Below are 24,000 nucleotides of genomic sequence, written 5' to 3' on the forward strand. Positions count from 1 at the left end.
TCCAGAGAAAAGGATGACCAGGTGGAGCCCCTCGCCACCCGGGCGCTAATCAATTAGCGCGCGCCGATTGTGTGTGTGTGTGTGTCATTGATTAATACTCGCAATAAACGGGCGGCTTTCTGCCGCGTGGGCTGGCGGGGTGGTGGTGGGGGGGTCTTTATTTGATTTGTATTAATGGCGGATCTCTCCCTGGGTTCGCCGGGACCCCATATGGTTCCGGGGCCCCTGGGGGCCGGGGGAGGGGAGGGGAGGGGGCCCAGGTGCAGGCGGGGGCCGTGAAATTAACCGCTCCGTGATTACGGCTCCGCCGGCTCGCCGACCCCGCTTCCCGCCCGCGCGGCTGTTCCGGAAGGTTCCGGGGCGGTCTGTCCAGCCACCCTCTGCCCCCCCCCCCCCACTACGACCCCGTCATGCCGCGGTGTGTCAAACGTCAAGTTTGGGAAATGCACGCTGAAGACACGGGCGCGTTTGGGAAACGTGCGGTCGAGACACGGGCGCGTTTGGGACACGGGCGCGTTTGGGACACGGGCGCGTTTGGGAAACGTGCGATCGAGACACGAGCGCGTTTGGGAAACGTGCGATCCAAACACGAGCGCGTTTGGGAAACTTGCGATCTACACGAGGGTGCTGCTTCTCTGTTGCTTAGCGCCGTGTGCGTGTAAACTGAAAGGCTGGTGTTGGGTTGCACGTTCAACAATTCAAGCCTTGCAGCTCTTCCCAGACAACAAATGACACTGTAGCTTTTGAAGCCTCTTCATTGTTAATTTGACATATTCAACCAGGAATACAGGAGCCCTGTGACTAGACAAGTCAGTGTTTGTTTTGGTTCTTTGTGAGCAGAATCTGCACGTGTCTACTTGCAGGTCACTGTGAAACCTATTGTCCTCTCTGTGCTTCACCGTTTATCCAATGGATTTGAAGACTGAATATTTGCTTAATACCCATTTTTAATTCGCTCTCATTTTTAAAGATAGGATGTTATTCCATGTCACCCATAAGGAAATTGAATTTGTTTCCAAGGAAACTTCACAAAGATATGTTTCATTTTTTTGTGTAGCAGAAAGAAACCAATGCAATGCACTTCTTATTGATAGTATGATATCACCCATACTAAAAAGAAATTCTGAACATAGAGTTTAGTAAGGTTTTTGTTCACACCTTTGTATCAGACCAGCATGCTGTTTCACAGGTAGATCATGTAGATAACCGGTCAGCGGTTTGCCAGTGTTTTAATGTGGAAACTCAGGATTATCCTGTAGATTACTGTGAGCAGTGTTGTGACGTGGAGGCGCTTCTCTCCCAGGTGAAAAGCAAGCTCTGTGTGGTCATCGTCAGCGGACACATCGTGACAGAGGGAGTGCTGTTATTCGGGAAGAGTCATTTCTATATCTGCGAGGGCTTCACTTTGTCTCCATCGGGGGACGTGTGCTGTAAGAACCACCACCCCACCAGGTACAGCACCAACACCAGACCCATAACAACTCAGAGCACATTTATACCTGTATTTTTTAAAAGCAGGTAGACGTGACTTAAAACCTGGAGCATTTACCTTTATTTGAATGGCGATGGATGCTGATGATACTAAAACTCTGTTTTTTGTTTGTGTTTGTTGTGCGTGTGTGTGTGCGTGTGTGTGTTTGTGTCTGTTGTTTGTGTTTGTTGTGTGTGTGTGTGTGTGTGTGTGTGTGCGTGCGTGTGTGTCTGTGTGTGTTTGTGTGTGTGTTTGTGTGTGCGTGTGCGTGTGCGTTTATGACAGCAGTGTTCGGGATTCCTTCATCTGCAGCATGTTCTTGACCACGCCCTCGTCCGAGACCACACCCCCTTCCTGCCGACGCTATGCGTATGAGGAAGTGAAGGACGCCCATTTTGCTCGCTTCCTGTTGGAGGTGAGACTTCATAATAAAAGCGTCCAGACCCCTCCCTGGGGCGGGCACGCATCCTCCCAAATGACTAAACACCCCGTTTATAGCCCCTCATAACGAGGCTGGAATCACCGTCGCCCAAATCTTATTTAATTGTGGCGAAATACGTTTTCTCTCCAATAATCCCTCGCCTTTTCATCCGAAGTGTGTTGGCAGGTGGAGGAAGAACAAGTCTTTGCTCAAATTAGTCCCCCCCCTATCCTACTCCCCACCTCCCACCCCCCAAAGAAGTTCATAATAAAAAATATTGGAGCGAACTAGTAATATGTACGGTGGAACGCAGGTTTAATTTATTTTATGGGCTCGTTGTGCGTTTCGGTTTGGAGGGGATTGGCGGAAGGAATTTCTGTTTGATGTTTTTATGCTTTTTCTTCTTCTTTTTCAGGACAATGCCCTGGAGATCTTCATGAGGAGCGGGCAGTCGACATTCCTGGTCTTCCAGAATAAAGAGCATCGCTCCGCTTTCAAATGGTAGTCACAGCGTTGGTGTTGCCGTTGGCATTAGCGTTGGCTAGCGCCCTGTGGTCACCGTGTTCGCATTAGTGGGCACCTTGCAGTCACAGTGTTAGCGTTAGCCGCCCTGTGGTCACACTGTGTTAGCGTTAGTGGGTGTTATGCGTTCACACTGTTAGCATTACCCACCATCCTGCGATCAAATTGTCGCCATTAGCAGTAGTCGTTAGCATTAGCCGTTACCCTGTGGTCACCGTGTTGGCATTAGTGTGAGTAGGTGTGCTCTGCAGTCACACTGTTGCCATTAGCCGGCACCCTGTGGTCACAGCATTAGCTACCATCCTGCGATCAAATTATCGGCATTAGCATTAGCAGTCACCCTGCGGTCGCAGTGTTAACATTAGTCGGTGCGCTGTGGTCACACTTTTAGCGTTAGCGTTAGTGGGTGCTCTGTGGTCCCAGTGTTAGCATTAGCAGTTACCCTGTGGTCACAGTGTTAGCATTAGTATTAGCAGTCACCCGGTGGTCCCAGTGTTAGCATTAGTATTAGTCGGTGCTCTGTGGCCACACTGTTAGTGTTAGCATTAGCAGTCACCCGGTGGTCCCAGTGTTAGCATTAGTATTAGTCGGTGCTCTGTGGTCACACTGTTAGCGTTAGCATTAGCAGTCGCCCGGTGGTCCCAGTGTTAGCATTAGCATTAGTGGTTGCTCTGTGGTCACACTGTTAGCATTAGCATTAGCAGGCACCCTGTGGTCACACTGTTAGCGTTAGCATTAGCAGTCGCCCGGTGGCCACGGCGCACCGCTGACGTCCCCTCTCTCTCTCACTCTCTGCAGGCTGTGCTCTATTGTGCCCTCACTGAAGGGCAGAACGGTCACCGACGCGAGGTAAGACCCCCCTGTACCCCTTGGTCCCAGTACCCCCTCCCCCCGTAGCGGGGTACCCCTCAAACTGAGCTCTGCTCTCTGCCTGCGCTGTGAACAGGCCCTGCCTCCTGGCCCAGGCACTGTAATCACTTCCAGCTCCGCTAAATGAACTGTGTCAGGTGCTCCATACGGCTCTGAATTCATAAAATATATAATATATATAATATCCAATTCAATACTCGTAATACTAACACTTGGTGTAATATTGTAAATGATAATAACTGCCATAACTATTCTAACAACAGTAAAATTGACAGTAATATCAGTCGAGTGTAATATCGGTGGGAAGATTTTTTTCTTTTTTTTTTGAGTGTGTGTGTGTGTGTGTGTGTGTGTGTGTGTGTGTATATGAGTACATGTGTATTTCTGTCTACATGTGCAATGTATGTTTGTGTGTGTTTGTGTAAATGTGTGTGTTCTTATGTGCACGTACTGTATGTCTGTGGGTGTACGTGTGTACTTGTGCATACACGTGTGTGCGTGTGCGATTATGTGTGTATGTCCTTCTGTGTGAATGTATGTGTCTGTGCGTACATTGTTATTTGTGCACACGCGTAAATGAATGGCCCAGAACGCCGCGCTCTAATCTCTGAGATTGACAGCGTGAGCAGGCCATTACGCTGAAACGTCAGCACTATAACCAGGAGATCTGCTCCCAATTAAAGAAGAGCCAGCTTGCGTTCCTCAGCTCTCCGCGCGTTTCCTAACGGCAGTAGGACCCGGAGAATTTACCGTTTCTCTCTCCGTAATTGTCTACCAGGGTGCGGTAAGCCCCCCTTCGAATATCATTTTAATGTTCTTCCGCCGACTCCATCTCGCCCCCCTCTCCTGTCGAGCGTGGTTTCAGGGGGCGGCTCGCTGTGGAAATGAAACCGTGTTTCTGTGCGAGTCACGCGTGGCAGCAGACGTACGCGTCCGTGTGAACCCGGCCCGATGTAGCGCCCTGTGTCTCATCAGCTGCAGGCTGTCATTATCGTGTTCCACAGTGTGTTTGGAGGTGCTGTATAACCTCCGTTAGGAGACATTCACTGATGCACTGTAACTGCCAGTCTGTCTGTTTGTAACAAACAAAATGGAGTACAATAATATTTTTGCTCTCTGGTATAGTAGCAGAATATAAACGTGTGTGTGTGTGTGTGTGTGTTTGTGTGTGAATACATGAGACAAACAATACATGCATAATTAAAAACTGTTATTGAATTTGCTCCTGAATTGCATTGCCTAAACGTGTATTATAAAATACTCTCAAATAACAGGTTGAGATTTTCAAAGAAACAACTCAAGTACAATTTCAGTTAATAATTCTTTGGCTCGTACAAGAGAAGGTAAATGTAACATTTAGTCGATTAGAAGTAAAATAAAAATAAAAATTAGAAGTAAAATTAAAATTAAAGTAGCAGTTAACAGTGTAATATTATCTTACTGTTATCAGGTTCCATAAAACCCTTTTCTGATTTGTCCCAGTATATTGAATTACACCATAATAAAGAACACAGCTTTGGTCATCAGGGAATGTGCTTAATTCTTTCCTTTGCAACAGTCATTGAAAGGCATTTTAATGTAGAGGAATTTATGTGAGGAAAATGTGGTGCTTTATACTTAATTTCTAAAACGTAAACGTATTTAATAGGTAATTGTATGTGGTGTCTATATTCTTCAAAATAACATTTTGGTTTATATATTTGTTATACATACCGTGTGCGTGCATGCGTGCGTGTGTGTATGTACAGTATGTGTGCGCGTTATGATTGGGTCATTTAGTACTGTCATTCAGTATCACATGATCACACGGAAGCTGATTGGCTGTCATTTCTGAGGTTCTGAGGTTCACTCCCAAATCAGGTGGGATTACAGAGAACAAAATCTGAAAAGGAAGCTAATAATCCACTAGGATTTCAGACAATTCTGACATTTGGTCTGAAAAACATCTGAACCTCTTGACCATGTCTGCGTGCTTTTATGCATTTACTTGTTGCCACATGATTGGCTGATTAAATAGTTGCATTAACAAGCCGGTGCACAGGTCTACCTAATAAAGTGCTCAGTGAGTGTATATCAGAAGATTAGAGTGGTCAGGATGTCATTAGGATTTATCACCCAGCTCTGTCCTCAGCTGCATACTGAGATACAAGAGTTTCCCACCAACAGCCTCCTGCCTGCAGCCGGGGGGAGATCCTCCAATCATCCGCACTGGCGGCCATTTTAGATTCAGCGAGAGCCCGGCGATCAGGCGAAGCTTGGAGAGCGGTAGTAGTCGAGGGGCGTTGTCCGGGGCGTTTGGTCACTCCACCTCCGGCGACCACGCTGCGCTGGAGGCCCTGACCCTCCACAGGCCCTGCGTCTCCCAGGCCACGGAGTTGGGGGTGCTGAGGCCGGGGAACCGGCCGCGGCCGCTGGGAGAGAGGCTGCTGCGCGCGGGGCCGTCCCGCCTCTCCTGGCTCCTCCGCAGACAGGCGCGGCAGAGCTCGCCCTCGCTGCGCAGGTACCGGGGCGTGGCCGGCGGCGGGGGCGCGGCCGGGGCGCCGTCGCCGCGGGCGACCAGCGGGTTGCGCTCCACGTTGATGCGGCGCAGGTGCGGAAGGTTCCGGACGTCGTCGGGCACGTCGCGCAGCAGGTTGTCGAACAGCGCCAGCTCCCGCAGCTCCGTGAGGCCCCGCAGGGCGGGCGGCAGCGTCTCCAGCCGGTTCAGGCCCAGGTTGAGCGAGCGCAGGGCGGACAGCGCGCCGATCTCCGCCGGCACGCCGGGGCCCAGCCGGTTGTCGCTCAGGTTGAGGTGCCGCAGGCCGCGCATGCGCCCCACGGCCTCCGGGAGGCGCTCCAGCCGGTTGCTGTGCAGGTCCAGGCAGCGCAGGTTGGCGAAGCGCTCGATGCTCTCCGGGAGCTTCTGCAGCAGGTTGCGGCTCAGGTCCAGCTCGTCCACGTCGCTCAGCTTCAGCAGGCACTTGGGGAAGGTGTCCAGGCCGCGCTTGCTCAGGTCCAGACGCCGCTTCCCGTCCGGCGTGGTCCTCACCGCGCTCCTCGCCATCTTCAGCGTGATCCGCACCTTCCCCCCCGCCGCCTTCTTCTTCCCCACCGCCATCGCGCTGCGGTGGAGAGATTAACACGCGGTTTAACTTTAAACTCAGAGATCTGCACTACGCAAGAGATCTGTCATCATCACCAACAAACATGATGCAGTTCAAGTTTAACTTTAAACTCATAGATCAACACTACGCAAGAGATCTGTAATCATCACCAAAAAAGATGATGCAGTTTAACTTTAACTTTAAACTCATAGAGCAACACTACTCAAGAGATCTGTTATCATCACCAACAAACACGATGGCAAAGACTCGCTATGGAAACGGTGGCTACCAGCCAACCGTAGCTAAGCGGGGAACTTAAGATAAGATAAGAGAGTAAGTTAAGATGTACTTTAGTGAACCCTGTGGGGTCATTGGTCCTGCGTTTGACTCATCCCAGTTACTCAGGAGCAGCGCTTTTGGAGTTTGAGAGAGTGGTGTGATGTAGGCTGCGGAGCCTTGCGGGGGAAGTCTGAGCTATCACGCCTGCCTTGCTAGAACTTTCTCCCACGTTTAAGCGCGTAGCTTCAGCACGATGAGGCCCTCCCGTTATTAACACCCGGCGCTTCGCGGGAACGTGCCGGAGGTAATTCTGCGGTGGCTACCTCACTGCCCAGAGGGATGAAGTCTGAGGGCGTTGGGGGCGTTATTTAAAGCAGGGGCGCCGTTTCCGTGGAGGGAAGCCTGGCCTTTAACGGAGATGAGGGGGGTAGCGTGTCTAGTCGTGACTCCTGCTCACTCACCCGTCCTAGCCTGGAGGGGTGGTGTCAGACACTCTCTGCTCTAATTAACATTAACACACAGTGACTACCGCCGCCCGTGTCATTTTGTGGGGAGAGAAAAAAAAAACAAAAAAAACACACAAATGTCTGTTTTACGCGGCGCTGGAGAAACCCACACACACGGCGGCTGATTGATCTGCAGCGCGCCGCGCGTGGATGAAGTGGAATCAGGGCCGTGATAGATGACGGTTCGAGGGGGGAAAACGGTGGCGTTCGCGCCTCCACACCGCCCCGTCCCGTTTAAAGAGCCCTTCAGGCCCCTGGGCTGCTCATTAATCATATTCCAGCGCGTGAAGAGGAGATAATGCACTTTTAGCTGATTCGGATGATATCCCCCCTCCTATCTGGAGCGACTCGCGCGCGTGTGTGGAAGTCTGCGGCTCTGTCCGTGAGATTATTCACTTAACAAGCTTTTTAAAAATAATAACACGACTCCGGCCTGGTCCCGGGTATCATTCACTTTCATTCCATTATGTAGGTACACTGATGGCATGGGGAGGGCACCACTACGAAATTAATACTGTTCAGAATTTATCTAGAATTAATGCTCAATATCATTTCGGTTTATTATTTTAACAGCAACAGAAACTCAATGTGCTCTTTAGACACAAAAAGCAATTGACCATCTGAATTAAAAAATAATAATAATTTGCAGTTTCTCTTAGCATTTTTTTTTAGCTTTTTTCATGGTTTATTTAATTTTGGAAGTAAGCCATGCAAATAAATTAAATGGAGTATTTTTGGAACGTGATGTGAAGTGAAATTAGATTTTCTCAAAAAAAGATGAAAATCTTTTGCTTTTGAATGTGAAATGAACATGCATATTGTTGCGACATATGGCTGCGTTTTTTTTTTTTTTTTTTTTCACTAGTTAAGCAAAGCATCTCTCTCTTTACTGGCATTATTTATTATGATCTACCTCCCATTTTAGCTTGTTAATAATCTCTTGAAACATTGCCTCAGCTACGTAAAAACAATTCAGAGTACCATTATATGAGTTAATATAAAGAGACCAAAAATGATTTAGAGTTCAGGGATGGTAGTAATTAACTTAAAGTATGTTTTGTCTTACCAGCTCTTTAGGGAATTCTCTCACAGATGAGTGCAGGCCGGTCCTGGTTAGAACACCACTGCCGACACAGGAGTGCTGCCCCGCATCGAAGATTTCTGATCTTCAGTCAGTGTTTTTCGTGAAACCGGCCCGGTCGTTAGGCCCTGTTAGAACACTGCCTTTGTAACCAGAGGTTTACGTTCTGTAGCTTTGGGCAGAAATTAAAATACCGAAAAGGAAATGGCAACTGGCCTGTCTGTCTCTCTCTCTCTCACGCACTTCTTTCTTTCAACAGTGTTCACCAGCAAGCTCAGCCTTGTTTAACGGTTACTAAGCAACAGAACTCTCCTGTGTGTGAGGTTTGCCGCTCTGTCACTGACTCACACGCGGCAGAGAGTGTGTTTTTTGTGTGTGTGTGTGTGTTTTTTTCACTTTACCAGAAGGGAAGGAAAGCAGAGAGGGTCGCAGATGGTGTTGGGGTCACAGGACAGAAAGTGCCAAAGTCAACCTCCCTGTGTGTCCCTGTGTGTGTGTGATACTGTATGTGTTGAAAGTGTGTAATGCCTGTGGTCTGCACCACACTGTATCTTAAGTTAAGGCTGGAGTTAAGGCTATTAAGCTTGAATATTGAGCTGGTCATAAAGCTGGTCTTGCTGGCTATGAGCTGGTCAACCAGCATGTCCAAGCTGGTCTTTAAAGCTGGTCTTGCTGGGTATGAGCTGGTCAACCAGCATAGCTTAGCTGGTCGTAAAGTCTAGCTGGGTATGAGCTGGTCAGCCAGCTAGTGCTGGTAGCTTGTCTGAGCTGGTTGCCTGGTCAACCAGCTACCAGTTCTTTCAAAACCTAGCTTGAGCAGTTTTTTTTCCCCAGCAGGGTAGGGCAGTGAGCAGTGCAGGTAGAGGCTGAGACTGGGGTTTAGCGTCTGTCGCACGGGGTTCAGGGGTCTGTAGGCCTTGCTCGCTCACCCGGGCTAGCCTGGAGCGTTAGCGCACCGAGGCGCTCCCGCTGATTACGGGCTGACACACACGCGAGAGCGTACAGCGTACGGCGGGAAGCGGGAAGCGGGAAGCGGCTAGCGCAACTCCGCGAGAGCAAACAAAACGGGGTTTTCCCGACGGCGAGCTGAGAAGGAATGGCGCGTTTCAGCCGACTGATCTGCGCCTCCTCCCGAACGACACGGAGTGTGAAGCCGGTCGTCTGAGAGATGATGGATCAGCCGGCGGTGCGGGGGTTCTGTGCCTTGCCCCCCCCCCACCCCCCCCGTGTTTAAAAAAGGGAGCTTCGTTACCAGCCCTTGAGGGCTCTTAGCTGCTCATTAATCATATCCCTGCGCTTGAAGATGGGCAGGCTGTGTCATCCACTTGTCCTTTGGGATGGATTACACCCTTTTCCAGCAGCTTGGCGATGATTTCGCTTTGAGTCACTGTTTACTGTGAAAGTGCCAACAGAAAACTTCATGATTTTCAAGATCAGATAGATATTCAGTGATGCAGATTTTTATGTTTTTGTTTTTTTTCTGTGAATATTTTATGTTGTTAGCATTTACGCATTACTTTTTTGGAATAACATTGTAATTACCATGCAATTACTGTAATTGGAATTAAAAAAGGATTTGGATAGCGCTTTGGATAAAGGCACTATATTAATGCCAGCCATTTACCATTTACCATTTACCATTACTAACATTTTTTTATTTGATTTATACCTTTTTTTTTAAATTATATGAATCAAAACCAACCTTAAAAACTGTAAATGATGTGATTGTGTCGCTCTGTTCTTTCAGGAAGACGGCGGGCGCAGAGAAGGCGGCCCTGCTGAAGTGGCAGGTATGAGCCGGCGTTTACACATGACACACATGATGTTAGTGTGGTCCATCGTGAAGTAATGTGGCTGTACTGTACGTTCTCGGTGAACATTTTGGCCAATCACAAAGCTGCCTGGTATGATTAACGGTGATTTAACTGGGATGGGCTGTTAAAAATAAAATGAAATCTTCTTTTGAAAAATTAAACTTTTTATATCAGCTTGGCTCGTTTGATCACTTGGCCAACATGTAATGTATGGCAGCATCCATGGAACACTTATCTATGGAAGAACCATCTTAGACACCAATCACTGTTCATCCCCACCTTCTACTTGCCTTGTCTGCACTTAGTTTATCTGTCACAAAGCGGATTTGAAAGGCTGGATGGAAAGGGTGGATGACCCTCCCCTGGGAGATGAGTGTGCTGACTGTGTTTGTTCTCTGCAGAGAGGAGAGATGAGTAACTTTGAGTACCTGATGCACCTGAACACCATGGCCGGGCGGACGTACAATGACCTGATGCAGTATCCAGTGTTCCCCTGGGTCCTGGCAGACTACGACTCCGAGGTGCGGCTCGCCCCAACCACTGATTTCCACACCCTGCACAGGGCTGCAAGTGTTTGGCTTTAGCGATGAGCATTCCCTGCTGCTGTTAGCTATTAGCTATTAGCTGGCCTAGGCTTAGAAAGCGTTTAAAGTGTATGCTCTTATGACATTCCTTGATGTAGATAGTTCGGGTGGTGGAGTAGGTAGCAAGGTCTCGGGTTCGAATGCCGGCCGTGTGGGTTTGCAAACACTCGCAGGGTAGCTTCATTGGAGAGTCTAAATTGTCCTTCAGTGCAACTGTGTGAGTGAATGGTTCGTGTGACTTGTCCGGGGTGTATTTGTGCCCCTGTCCAGGAATACGCAGGTGAGATAATGGAAGGATTAGGGAAATTTTGTTTGTTTTTATGATCCTGATTTGCGTGCATTTGTGTGCATTGTCTTTGAATGGCATCAAAGGCAGACTTCCTGTTCGGTGAGTTCCTGCCTCAGCACTCTGCTGTTGTATGTATGTGTGTGTAATCCACTGATTGTTTTGTGGTTCTCCTCCCACAGACACTTGATCTCTCCAGCCCGGCGACATTCCGAGACCTGTCCAAACCTATGGGCGCCCAGACGGACAAGAGGAAAGAGAAGTTCATCCAGCGATACAACGAGGTGGAAAACAACGACGGTGAGCCCAGGGTTTATTGACACAACAACGCACCTGTTCAGGCCTGAATGAGTCTCTGAGCTCAGTGTCACATCATTGTGTACAAACCTTTTTTTTTTTTTTTTTGGAGAAATACTAAAAAAAGAAAAGAAAATCACAAAAAAACAAATCTTAAAGGTTGTCCGTCTTGGAGGGTCTTGTCTGTAGGTTTTTGCTGTCAGCTGTGTAGACTCTTTAGAGAATCAGTGACTTATATGATGGTAAATGGTCAGCATTTATATAGCACCTTTATCCAAAGCACTGTACAATTGATGCTTCTCATTCACACCAATTCACACACCAACCAGCTCATCAGGAGCATTTAGGGGTTAGCCGTCTTGCTCAGGGACACTTCGACACACCCAGGGCGGAATCGAACCGGCAACCCTCTGACTGCCAGGTGTATTGTTCTTACCGCCTGAGTCAGTGTCGCCCACAGGATCACTTCAGTGCTGAAACACCAAGATCCTGCAGGCACTGCTGCCCTCCAGGATACCCCTGTGCTGGGCATTATTCAATCACAGCTATTGGCTCGTTGGCTTGTCAATCAGCTGTATGGATGTTTGCTTTATTGAGTGCAGTGCTTTAGGGTTAATCTCATATGCGCTGCCTGTGCGGTCTGAATCAGGGGTATCCCTGAGAACTCCTTAATTACTGAACCTACCTGCCTCACACACAGGTGACTTTTCACACAGTCTCTAAAACCTCCCGTCCTTTTAGGGACTTTGTTGCTGACATACTCTCAGCAGATGGGCTCCCCCCTCTCAGCCCGGTTCTGCTCAAGGTTTCTTCCTGTTAGTCAGGGAGTTTCTCCTGCCACTGTTGCCTGAGGCTTCCTCTGAGGGGGTCTCAGGCCTGGGCTCTTTGTGAAGCCGCTGTGTGACAGACACTGTAAAAAGCGCTGTACAAAGACAACTGAATTGTATTGAAAAAGACCAACAAAGTCTGGATCCATCTTGGCCAGTGACCTCTGCTGGGCCAACCAAAGAAATGAGACAGAGGTGTGTTCAGATGTGGCCTCCAGTGACAGCACCATGTGAGATAAAGCAAAGGACAGTTCAGTTAAAATGGGATCGTACGCAGGTCAGAACGATACCACCTCATAAAACCCAAATTAATACCCGGTGTAATCTCCTGGGTGTGTTCCGGGGAGCTGGATACATTTTAGCCATCGAGCAAAAAGTGGCTAAGAGTGAGGTTGAACTGGGATGACTGGACGTTAGCATTGAAAATTTAACTCTGGAGAGGTCAGAGGTCATAGGTCAGAGGACATGGACATGCTGTGTGTGGATAAGTCTACCAGCCGGATTAGTTTTCATGGACTATATTTAATCAACATTTCTCCTTAACTTTGTCTTTTAAGTGTGTGCAAACATTTCATTTTGTCTTTACAAAGTCAGTATTTTCCAGTCTGTGTTTGAGAAGAAAATTAATTATTGTTTTTAATTGTCAGATACTAATTGTCAGAGTTAAAGACAATTGTTGATAGAATCCCTGCCAATTTCTTGAGTAAAATGCACTCTCTAAAATAATGGCTTATTGTTTCCTAATTGTTTTTAAATCAAGTCAAATTAAATATTTCTTTTTGCAGAAAACTCACAAAGACGATTTACAGAGTAGCAGCGAACGAACAGAATCAGAGCAGAAGGCCAGGCCTAATATCCTCATCATTAGGGTACATATATTGGGTTTGGGAAGCAGTTCAAAATGCCCAGTCACACTGTAATTTTCCCTACACTACATTACAGTTATTTAGCTTTTGTCCAAAGCGACTTGCAGTTGATCAGATTGAGCAATGTGCGGTTAAGGGCCCAACAGCTGCACTGATCTTACTGTGGCCACACTGAGGCTTTTGGTTCCCAGTCAAGCACCTTAGCCACTAGGCTAGGTGAGGTGAGTGATCTCACCTTTACGATGCTGTGGAACAGTGTGTCATGTGACTCATGCTCCTCCCGGTGCATTGTGGGCCTGTTGCAGGTGACCTGTCAGCGCAGTGTCATTACTGCACTCACTACTCCTCCGCCATCATCGTCTCCTCCATGCTGGTGAGGATGGAGCCCTTCTCCCAGACCTTCCTGTCCCTGCAGGTGAGTCTGCTGTTCTGCAGGTGTTCTGTTCCGCAGGTGAGTTCTGCTGTTCTACAGGTGAGTCCTGCTGTTCTACAGGTGAGTCCTGCTGTTCTACAGGTGAGTTCTGCTGTTCTACAGGTGAGTCTGCTGTTCTACAGGTGAGTCCTGTCTCTACAGGTGAGTCCTGCTGTTCTACAGGTGAGTCTACTGTTCTACAGGTGAGTCCCTCTGTTCTACAGGTGAGTTCTGCTGTTCTACAGGTGAGTCTACTGTTCTACAGGTGAGTCCCTCTGTTCTACAGGTGAGTCCCTCTGTTCTACAGGTGAGTTCTGCTGTTCTACAGGTGAGTCTGCTGTTCTACAGGTGAGTCATGTTTCTACAGGCGAGTCCCTCTGTTCTACAGGTGAGTCCCTCTGTTCTACAGGTGAGTCCCTCTGTTCTACAGGTGAGTCTGCTGTTCTACAGGTGAGTCTGCTGTTCTACAGGTGAGTCCCTCTGTTCTACAGGTGAGTCTACTGTTCTACAGGTGAGTCTGCTGTTCTACAGGTGAGTCCCTCTGTTCTACAGGTGAGTCCTGCTGTTCTACAGGTGAGTCTACTGTTCTACAGGTGAGTCCCTCTGTTCTACAGGTGAGTCTGCTGTTCTACAGGTGAGTCCCTCTGTTCTACAGGTGAGTCCTGCTGTTCTACAGGTGAGTCTACTGTTCTACAGGTGAGTCCCTCTGTTCTACAGGTGAGTCTGCTGTTCTACAGGTGAGTCCTGCTGTTCTGCAGGTGAGTCTACTGTTTTATAGGTGAGTCTACTGTTCTACAGGTGAGTCTGCTGTTCTACAGGTGAGTCCTGTCTCTACAGGTGAGTCCCTCTGTTCTACAGGTGAGTTCTGCTGCTGTTTGTAGGCCAGGAGAAAACGGATTTAGGGGACGACTGAATATGTGTTGCACCCAGAAGGTGATGTGATGTCACAGGAATATGTAATGAGAAGAATTGGCTTTTACCCCAGGAGTCTGTCTGTAGGGGTGGGAGCTTCACTGGCTGAGGGGCCGGGGCATCTGGGAATCTCACTGCCTCGACGCACCTGCCATTCCCACATTAGCCGCTTAAATTAAACGGCTGCCATTTTGTTGTGGTTTCCTCCCGACTCCTTTTAAACTTCCTTCTGTTTTGGAAAAATGAAAACACAATTTCAATATATATGCAAATAAACGCATTAGTGTCAAAAGCACACAAAAAATCAGGTTTCGTCCTTTAAAAGCACCGCGTTTGTGCACGGCGATCCAATTGATTAAAATAAAGTGTCGTGCATATTTAATAGTCGGCATAAAACAATAAAGGTGTTGGGCGCGCCCGCATGCGTTTGGCTACAGGAGAGCAACATTCTTCAGTGCTGTAATATCTGTAACCTGATTTGCGCATCTAACAGCGTTTACCATGTATATATTATTTTCATTCAATATGGGTAATCTTTTTACCAGAAATTACGCCATTCTCAAGAGCTTTCTATCAGGACTTATAAAAATCCACACACAAAAAAAAAAAAGAAAAGAAAAATGAAAAGCTTCAGTCAGCCTTGGGCAAACCCGTCTGACTGTAATGTAACGTGTGAGATATTTAATGTGCCTCGCGGTTCTGCATCTTGTCCTAATTTACTGCCATCTCTGTTTGGGGGAGAGCTATCGCTTGTGCGTCGGTGGGATGGAGTGAATTGTCTTCCCCAGCATCCATAACGGGAGATTTTCATTATTGTTATTGCATTATTATGTTTTTTTTCTGTCTCATTCATAATGTGCTTTTCACTGCCATTGCGCTCTCACTCTCTCTCTTTTCTCGCTCTCTGTCTCTCTCTTTCTCTCTCTCTGTAAATGTTGTATTTGGGGACTGACCAATGAATGACACCGGTCCTCCCGCAGGGATGTCCATTTTATCCGCTGTGGGGTGCAGGTTTTTATTTTATCCCAGCGCTGCCTCACCTGATTCTACTCATCCAGGACTTGATTCAGGAGCTGGATTAGTACATGAGTAGTTGTTAGTTAATCGGGTGTCTTAGTGCTGGGCTAAAACATAAATCTACATCCACACCGGCCCTTTTTGGACAAGATTGGACATTCCTGGCTTGAAGGGGAGTTGGGTACAGCGACAGGCGGCTTTCTTCCCCTTTGATGCACAATGAAATACAAGTGATGGTGTGTTAACAAGGTGGCGAGTTCAGATTGGAAATGGCCGAATTCGGCAGACTGTACGAGTGTTGTGTAGAGAGTGCGTTCTGATTGGTCCGTGTCCTGGCAGGGCGGGTCGTTCGACGTGGCTGATAGGATGTTCTACTCGGTGAAGAAGGAGTGGGAGTCGGCCTCGCGGGACAACATGTCCGACGTGCGGGAGCTGATCCCCGAGTTCTACTACCTGCCCGACTTCCTGCTCAACTCCAACGGCATCGAGCTGGGTAGGCCCCCCCCGCTGCCCCCTCTCCTCTCTCTCCTGACAAACAGGGCCAGTGTGAGAGGGGAACCCTCCACGCAACCTGCCACAGCTGTTCCACACACTGACAATCCCCTGTGGGAAAAAAAAGTACAAAAAAAACACTTCCTGATGTCAGTGAGGAAGTAACTTTGACTAAAGTCCACCTGAGTCTCCTTGTTCCGCTGGCGTGCAGAAGGGGACTGGCAGTGGTTTGAATGACTGTGAGTGTAAACGACTCTAACCGCTGGGCATTGGGAGTGTAGTTCCGTACCTGCTGTGTTGTTGATGCCGTGTGTTTGTCCGTGAAGGCTGCCTGATTGGGAGTGTAGTTCTGTACCTGCTGTGTTGTTGATGCCCTGTGTTTGTCTGAAGGCTGCCTGATTGGGAGTGTAGTTCTGTACCTGCTGTGTTGTTGATGCCCTGTGTTTGTCTGAAGGCTGCCTGATTGGGAGTGTAGTTCCGTACCTGCTGTGTTGTTGATGCCCTGTGTTTGTCCGTGAAGGCTGCCTGATTGGGAGTGTAGTTCCGTACCTGCTGTGTTGTTGATGCCCTGTGTTTGTCTGAAGGCTGCCTGCAGGATGGCACCCCCCTGGGAGACGTCATCCTGCCCCCCTGGGCGAAGGGGGACCCCCAGGAGTTCATCCGCGTTCACCGGGAGGTCAGTGAGTCCGTATTCCCCTGCGACAGGCCTGGGACAAATATGTAATTGTTTCGGATTAAAATACTTCTCTGTGCTCGTTTGATTGGCCTGGTGCAACTTAGCCAACCAAGATACACCAGACAATACACCAGACAAGCTCAGGAAAGTATTTAAATCCCAAACAATTAAGTATTTGATCCAGGTTTGCCATGCCAGAGACCCTGGTTGCTGAACTGTGACCCTCAAGATCAGTATTACTATTGATTTTGTATTCTACTTGATTAGTTAATTGATTGATGAATGTCACCAATTGGCCACCAACTCCCCATGAATTAGCAGGTCTGAATCAGTCCTGTTTTGAGGGGAAGAGTGAAAAACCAGACTGCTACTGGGATAGAAGACCAGATTTCAATTTCCCTGAAATAATAATAATGAATTATTTGTTATTTAGCTGAAGCCTTTATCCAAAGCGACTTACAGTTGATTAGACTAAGCTGGGGACAATTCCCCTTTGGGGCAATGTGGGGTTAAGGGCCTTGCTCAAGGAGCCAGCAGCAGCTCTTACTGTGGCTACACCAGGGCTTGAACCGACAACCTTCTGGGTTGCAGTCATGCACCTTAGCCACGAGGCTATAGGCTGCCCCAATACACCCCTCCCCCGTCCTACAGCTAAATCCAGCTGACAGCAAGCAGCTTCTCGTACAGCCAGTGGCATGCCAAGTGCCATTAATGTGATGATGGATGTCCACAAATAGATGCTTCTTGAAATTTTGACCAAAATATGTGTGTGTGTGGCAAGAACAACTGACCCCTTACCCTAGCGGGACAGTGCGTGGCTTTGTTTCTTTGGTAAAATTGTGGGGGGGGCCCCCCCTCCCCTTTTTAGTGATGTCATTTTAGGGAATTTATCACTTGTTCAGTTCATTTTTTCTTTGTGTCTCTTTGCTGAATGAAAAACCAGGAAAGGGGGAAAATAAAATGCAGTAAATAAAGAAATTATATTGTGATCACTTTTACTAACATTCACCAATCAGCAAGTCTTACAAACCCCCCCCAAAAAAAGTGGGATTAAGTCTGTAAATGGTAAAGTCAATATCGGGAAGCTCTGTGTCACAGATCAGGGGCGAGGGGAAATGAGTTCAGCCACCGTCGGCGCGGGGTTTTACAAATCATCGGCATCCCAGCGTTCGTCCGTCGTTCACATTTATGGTCCTGGCTGGGTTTGCGCACGAGCCCCTCTGTGGATTCAGTGAAAGTTGTGAAACTCTGTTATTCAGAGCGTTGGATGGAGTCCCTTCGCCCCCCCGCCCCCCGCCCCCCCACGCCTCGTTTTCATATTTGGGAGATAATAAGAGCTCGTTGTGCTCATCAAGGAGGCCCATTACTCTGTTTAACGCGCCCGTCGCCCGCGCGATAACGGGCCAATTCAGTGCAAGCACAATATCCGCAGTCTGCGGTAACTCCATTACTGCGGCTTGCTGCTTATTGGGATGAATGCCTCCTTTCTCAGCCCCGCTGGCCCGCGGGCCTGTTCGTCACGGGCCCCTTCATCAGCGCCAACATCAGCGGCGGCCATTTTGTGTGTCTACATCTTCCTCTTTTCATATGCAGATGAGGGTGGGGGGCGGGGGGGGGGGGTTCACAGAGGGCTCCTGTCACTGGGCTTTGGGGGGGGGGGACGTGTCGCCCGCTCTCTGGGACCGGCGCAGAGGTGTTGCGTGTGTTTCTGACGGAGCGTGCAGCGCAGAGGTTGGCTGAGCAGGCTCGGAGTGCTTCAGTGCTGCTGTACGGCGACGGGGCGCTGACGAATGTCCACATCGGAAGCAAAAATATATGTCTTTTTTAAATGTTTTTAAAGTACTTTTTGAGTGCAGATTTAAATGAGTTTTGCCTCCACATTTCGGGGGTTCAGCCCGACCCCCCCCCCCCTCATTACGATGGAGACGGGGTACCCCTCGGACTGCGTACCCCCCCTGTCAGACCCTCTTTAAAATGCTCAATGACCCAAGTCCCCCGGTATCTACCGTTCCTCCCAAACGGGATCGTATCAGCTCAGGTTCTGTTCTGTTCTGTTATGGGGGCGAACCTGCTTATTTTGACTGTACAATTAACTAACAGTTAATTATCAATCGTATTAATCAAATTAATCTAATAAACTAATCAGGCGTTGATCACCAACTAATCTTAGGGAACCACTGATCACGTTTTAATGTGTAGTTTTAACATTTAAAAAAACGTTATGCAGTCTCTGTTATTTGGGGGAAAGGAAGTGGTATTCTTTCCACCGTTAGCCAGCAAAATGAAAACGGTGACGGGCAAACTTCCAACAACAAAACTAGATTGGCGGCGTGTAATTTTAAGCAAACGACTCTAGGCTTCTAGTCAACGGCACTTGAGCACGTCGAAAAGAAAAACAACAATTCCGATGCAGTCAGGTTTTCATAAAATGGCTGCCCGTTACCATGGTACCATGACAGGCAAGAAGGAACCTCACAGCTCACACTGGTTTCCAGGGATTATTATTTTAAAATGTCAGGAACAGGTTTAAAGTGATCAGGTTAACCTGCCAATTGAATCCACTAATATAAAAAACAATTAACTGTCTCATTATTTTAATCAGTTTGCTGCCCTTGTTTATAGCAGTGGTGCCCAGTGATGTGCCATGTCTCATTCAGGTGTTCATTCCAGCCAGTCTCTACACCAATCTCACTAAGTAACACTTTCACCCAGAGAGGAGGGAACTCATGAGTGAAATCAGCTGGTGTGGTGATTGGCTGGAATGAAAACCTCTCAGCCCTCCATGGCACATGATTGGGTACCGCATGTTTGTTGATTAATAAAGAAAAATCTGATTGCTTGTCAGCAGTGGTTAACACTGTTGGATAATGACTAGCATTGGTTAGCACTGTTGGTTAGCAGTCAGCGCGATGGGAGTTCTGGGTTTGAGTCCTGGGTGGCCGGATCCTCAGGACACGGAGGTGGCGTGTCCTCCCCGTGTTAGCATCGGTCTGGTGAAATAGAGGTGAAATAAAGATCCGGCTGGCTGAGTGAAGGGCCTGAACGTGTTGAGCGGGGCCTCGGCTCTGCGGCCGGGCTGACACAGCTCTGGTTCCAGGCCCTGGAGAGCGAGTACGTCAGCTCGCAGCTGCACCTGTGGGTGGACCTGATCTTCGGCTGCAAGCAGCTGGGCCAGGCAGCGCTGGAGGCCGTCAACACCTTCCACCCCTACTTCTACGCCGAGACGCTGGACTCGGACTGCCTCCGGGACCCCCTGAAGAAGAGCACCATCCTGGGCTTCGTCAACAACTTCGGACAGATCCCCCGACAGGTACCCCGGTCCTGCGGCCCAGAACACTACATACTGCACATCCATACTCTACAGCCTCCATACTACATACTGTACATCCATACCCTACAGCCTGCATACTACATACTGCACATCCATACTCTACAGCCTGCATACTACACACTGCACATCCATACTCTACAGCCTGCATACTACATACTGTACATCCATACTCTACAGCCCAGAACACAACATCATACTGTACATCCATACTCTACAGCCCAGAACACAACATCATACTGTACATGGATACTCTACAGCCTGCATACTGCATACTGTACATCCATACTCTACAGCCCAGAACACAACATCATACTGTACATAGATACTCTACAGCCTGCATACTGCATACTGTACATCCAAACTCTACAGCCCAGAACAGAACATCATACAGCCGTACTCTACAGCCTACATAGTACATAATTCATCTGTACTCAACAGTCTGATTGGCTGATGTCACTGACAGTAACTGAATGATTGGCTTATCTCCGCAGCTCTTCACGAAGCCCCACCCAGCGCGGAACAGCCGCAAAAACTCGAAGGATCAGCTAGGGCCCAGCCACGGCCCGCCGTTCTTCTGCAGCCTGGGCAGGCTGAAGCCATCAGTCCAGCCTGTCAAAGGTGCGAGAATCCCTCATCACACAATGTCTGCCTCTCTCAGACCCACTGTGTCACACACAGACACACACACACACGCACACGCACGCACACACACGTACACACACACACACGCGCGCGCGCACACGCGCACACACGTACACACACACACACACACACACACGCACACGCACACGCGCACACACGTACACACACACACACACACGCGCGCGCATAGCCACGCACACAGAAGCATGCACACACACACATGAATACGTACACGTGTGCACACACACACACACAATCGCGCACACACACATACATGCACACACAGACACAAACATACACGTGCGCGCGCGCGTTTTTGACGGCTGCTAGCAGGAGATGATTTCAGCAGCAGAGTCGCGTTCCTGCGCCTCACAGACGCACAGAGAGCGTGAACGCGAGCGTCGCGGAGAGATCCGGTGAAATCAGGTCCCCGGGGCCCGCTCCCCCTCCCCCTCCTCAGGCCCCGGGGCCCCCTCCCCCTCCTCAGGCCCCGCGCGCGTCGCTGAACAGAGGGCCCTTGCTTCATCACTTTTTGTCCCTTTTTTTTAATTATTATTATTATTAGTATTATTATATTTTTTTTATCCTATTCCTCAATTACTGTGTACGACGGGGCCAGGCCTGTGGGGAGCAATAGAGGGGCCGGGAAGATGCTGGCTAGACGGTTCAGCGGATCATTTCCCAGGCCAGGGGCGCGGAGAGGGGCCTGTTTGTTAGGCTGAACCTGATGATGCCTCAAGTGAGGCTTATTTAATAATCTGAATATCCCAAAAGAGTCTCCCAGGGAAACGAGATGAGTTTCCCCCCACCACCGCTCCGGCTCTGTGCATATTGCATTTCGGTTTGTCATTTGATCAATAAATAAATAAAGATAAATTGGATGTGTGAATATTATGGTTAATGCAGAAAACGTCTGTGGGAGAGTGTTCTGGGCACTGTGGCAGGAAACAGACGGTCTCTCTGCGCATCTGCATGACTTCGCCAATTATAGCCGGGTGTGTCCGTGTGTGTGTCCGTGTGTGTGTGTGTGTGTGTGTGTGTGTGTGTGTGTGTCCGTGTCCGTGTGGGTAAGTGTGCGTGCATGTGTGTGTGTGTGTTGGGTACGCTGCATCGTTCATGATGCCTAAAGTGTGATTTACAGAGCACTCTCAGACTGAAGGTCTAACTCAGTGGTCCTCACTCCTGGTCCTGGAGAGCCACAGGGTGTGCTGGGGTCCTCACTCCTGGTCCTGGAGAACCGCAGGGTGTGCTGGCTTTTGTTGTTACCCAGCACTTAATTGATCAATTAAAGCAGTTAATTACACAGTTAACTCGCCTCACCTGATTTCTTGGGTCTGAATTGGTTGCTGATATTAAGGCCAAAAAAAAACCCAGCACACCCAGCGGCTCTCCAGGACCAGGAGTGAGGACTGTTGGTCAAAAGTAAGAGATGCTTCAACGGGACTGCACTGGAAACTGTTTGCTGTTTGTTACTTAGCAGTGACAGTATCTGTTAATTGCTAAATTGGTTCTGATTGTCTTTAAATTATATTAATGCTTCATAGGAATGTTCAGTAAATTGTAACTGAGAATTAACCCCTGGGAAAGATGGTTTAGTCTGATGCTCAAAGCACACACAATATATAAGTATGGAATATCTGAGCGAGACATTTTCTGTTTCTGTTTGTGTAGAATGGCCCTTGTGTCTCTTGGTTCCTGTGTGTTGGTTAGTCGTGAGCTGTTTGGGTTGAAATGGTGTTGATGGGCAGTGGTTGTGCAGCTGACTCGGTAATCCCGCTTTGTGAAACAGGGCCCGGGTGTTGTAAAGGTCTCTGCTCTCTGTCCTCAGAGCTGATTCGCGGGCCCGTGGGTCACATGGTGTGCGGAGAGAAGGATATCCTGGTCGTGGAGAAGAACAAGCTTCTCATCCCCCCCCTCTGGAACGCTTTCTTCTCCTGGGGTTTCCACGACAACACCTTCGCCTACGGAAACTACTCCACAGAAAAGGTCTGTTCGGCAGCTGTGTTGAGGCTTCTCTGGTTAGTGATCTGGTCTGTACACATGCCCATCTGATCATCTGGTTTATACGTAGAGTATCTGTGTTGAGGCTTGTCTGGTTGGTGATCTGGTCTTAACATAGAGTGTCTGTGTTGAGGTGTGTCTGGTTAGTGATCGGGTCTGTACATAGAGTATCTGTGTTGAGGTGTGTCTGGTTGATCAGCTGGTCTGTACGTAGAGTATCTGTGTTGAAGTGTGTCTGGTTGATCATCTGGTCTGTATATAGAGTATCTGTGTTGAGGTGTGTCTGGTTGATCAGCTGGTCTGTACGTAGAGTATCTGTGTTGAAGTGTGTCTGGTTGATCATCTGGTCTGTATATAGAGTATCTGTGTTGAGGTGTGTCTGGTTGATCAGCTGGTCTGTATATAGAGTATCTGTGTTGAGGTGTGTCTGGTTGATCATCTGGTCTGTACATAGAGTATCTGTGTTGATGCCCGTATGGTTTTCCCCGTGCAGAACTTCGCCGTGTGCGAGAGCCCGTCGGACTGGGGGGCGAGTGGGTGTGCAGCCTGCCCTAACCCCAGCACGGTGGTCACGGGGGGGGCCAGCTCTGTGCTGTGCGTGTGGGACATCGCCCTGGCCAAGGACAAGCTGCAGCACATGAGGCTCAGACAGGTGGGGCCGCTGTGTGTGTGTGTGTGTGTGTGTGTGTGTGTGTGTGTGTGTGTGTGTGTGTGTGTGTGTGTGTGTGTGTGTGTGTGTGTGTGTGTGTGTGTGTGTGTGTCTAATACACTTCACATGCACTCGTGTGTATGTGTGTGTGCGTGTATGTGTATGCATACAGTGTCAGTGTGGGTGGTATTTTTTCTGTTCTTATTTTTATTTCCATTTATTGAAATTTACTTAATGTATTTTTGAAAGAAAAACAGTGACTCAGTGGTCCTGTGTCTCATATGCCCATAACTGGCTGTGGTCTGTCCTGTGCTAGGTGCTGATCTGAGATCAGGGCAGAGGGAGGGACAGGGGGTTGTGGGTGAGCTGACCCCCCTGGCTGTGGTCTGTGCCGCGCTAGGTGCTGATCTGAGATCAGGGCAGAGGGAGGGACAGGGGGTTGTGGGTGAGCTGACCCCCCTGGCTGTGGTCTGTGCCGCGCTAGGTGCTGTACGGACACACGGACGCGGTGACGTGCGTGGAGGCCTCGCAGGCGTACGGCGTGATCGTCAGCGGCTCCAGCGACCGGACCTGCATCCTGTGGGACCTGCAGGAGCTCAGCTACATCACCCAGCTGCCCGGGCACGCGGCCAGCGTCAGCGCGCTGGCCATCAACGACCTGACCGTAAGCCCTGCGGCTAATGCTAATGCTAACCACACTGCGCTGGCTATCAACGACCTGACCGTAAGCCCTGCGGCTAATGCTAACGCTAACCACACCGCGCTGGCTATCAACGACCTGACCGTAAGCCCTGCTGCTAATGCTAATGCTAACCACACTGTGCTGGCTATCAGCGACCTGACCGTAAGCCCTGCGGCTAATGCTAACGCTAACCACACCGCGCTGGCTATCAACGACCTGACCGTAAGCCCTGCTGCTAATGCTAATGCTAACCACACTGTGCTGGCTATCAGCGACCTG

The 24,000-nt window shown here is 49.0% G+C and overlaps 1 protein-coding gene across 4 annotated transcripts in view; it reads left to right on the forward strand.

Moving 5' to 3' along the window:
• The window catches only part of wdfy4 (WDFY family member 4), a 92,077-nt gene that overhangs the window by 62,182 nt on the left and 5,895 nt on the right, over nucleotides 1-24,000 (forward strand). For 2 of the 4 annotated variants that reach the window (XM_061227717.1, XM_061227716.1), the window contains exons 45-59: nucleotides 1,304-1,452; nucleotides 1,757-1,886; nucleotides 2,308-2,393; nucleotides 3,213-3,263; nucleotides 9,981-10,023; nucleotides 10,449-10,568; nucleotides 11,100-11,217; nucleotides 13,213-13,322; nucleotides 15,588-15,741; nucleotides 16,325-16,416; nucleotides 19,514-19,726; nucleotides 20,239-20,365; nucleotides 22,218-22,375; nucleotides 22,884-23,042; nucleotides 23,524-23,703. In XM_061227717.1, coding sequence (XP_061083701.1) covers nucleotides 1,304-1,452; nucleotides 1,757-1,886; nucleotides 2,308-2,393; nucleotides 3,213-3,263; nucleotides 9,981-10,023; nucleotides 10,449-10,568; nucleotides 11,100-11,217; nucleotides 13,213-13,322; nucleotides 15,588-15,741; nucleotides 16,325-16,416; nucleotides 19,514-19,726; nucleotides 20,239-20,365; nucleotides 22,218-22,375; nucleotides 22,884-23,042; nucleotides 23,524-23,703 — 1,890 coding nt within the window. The remainder of the gene's footprint in view (nucleotides 1-1,303; nucleotides 1,453-1,756; nucleotides 1,887-2,307; nucleotides 2,394-3,212; nucleotides 3,264-9,980; nucleotides 10,024-10,448; nucleotides 10,569-11,099; nucleotides 11,218-13,212; nucleotides 13,323-15,587; nucleotides 15,742-16,324; nucleotides 16,417-19,513; nucleotides 19,727-20,238; nucleotides 20,366-22,217; nucleotides 22,376-22,883; nucleotides 23,043-23,523; nucleotides 23,704-24,000) is intronic. The other 2 variants (XM_061227718.1, XM_061227720.1) reach the window with 2 other exon arrangements.

This window comes from Conger conger, chromosome 18 (genome assembly GCF_963514075.1).
Source record: "Conger conger chromosome 18, fConCon1.1, whole genome shotgun sequence".
Lineage (NCBI taxonomy): Eukaryota > Metazoa > Chordata > Actinopteri > Anguilliformes > Congridae > Conger > Conger conger.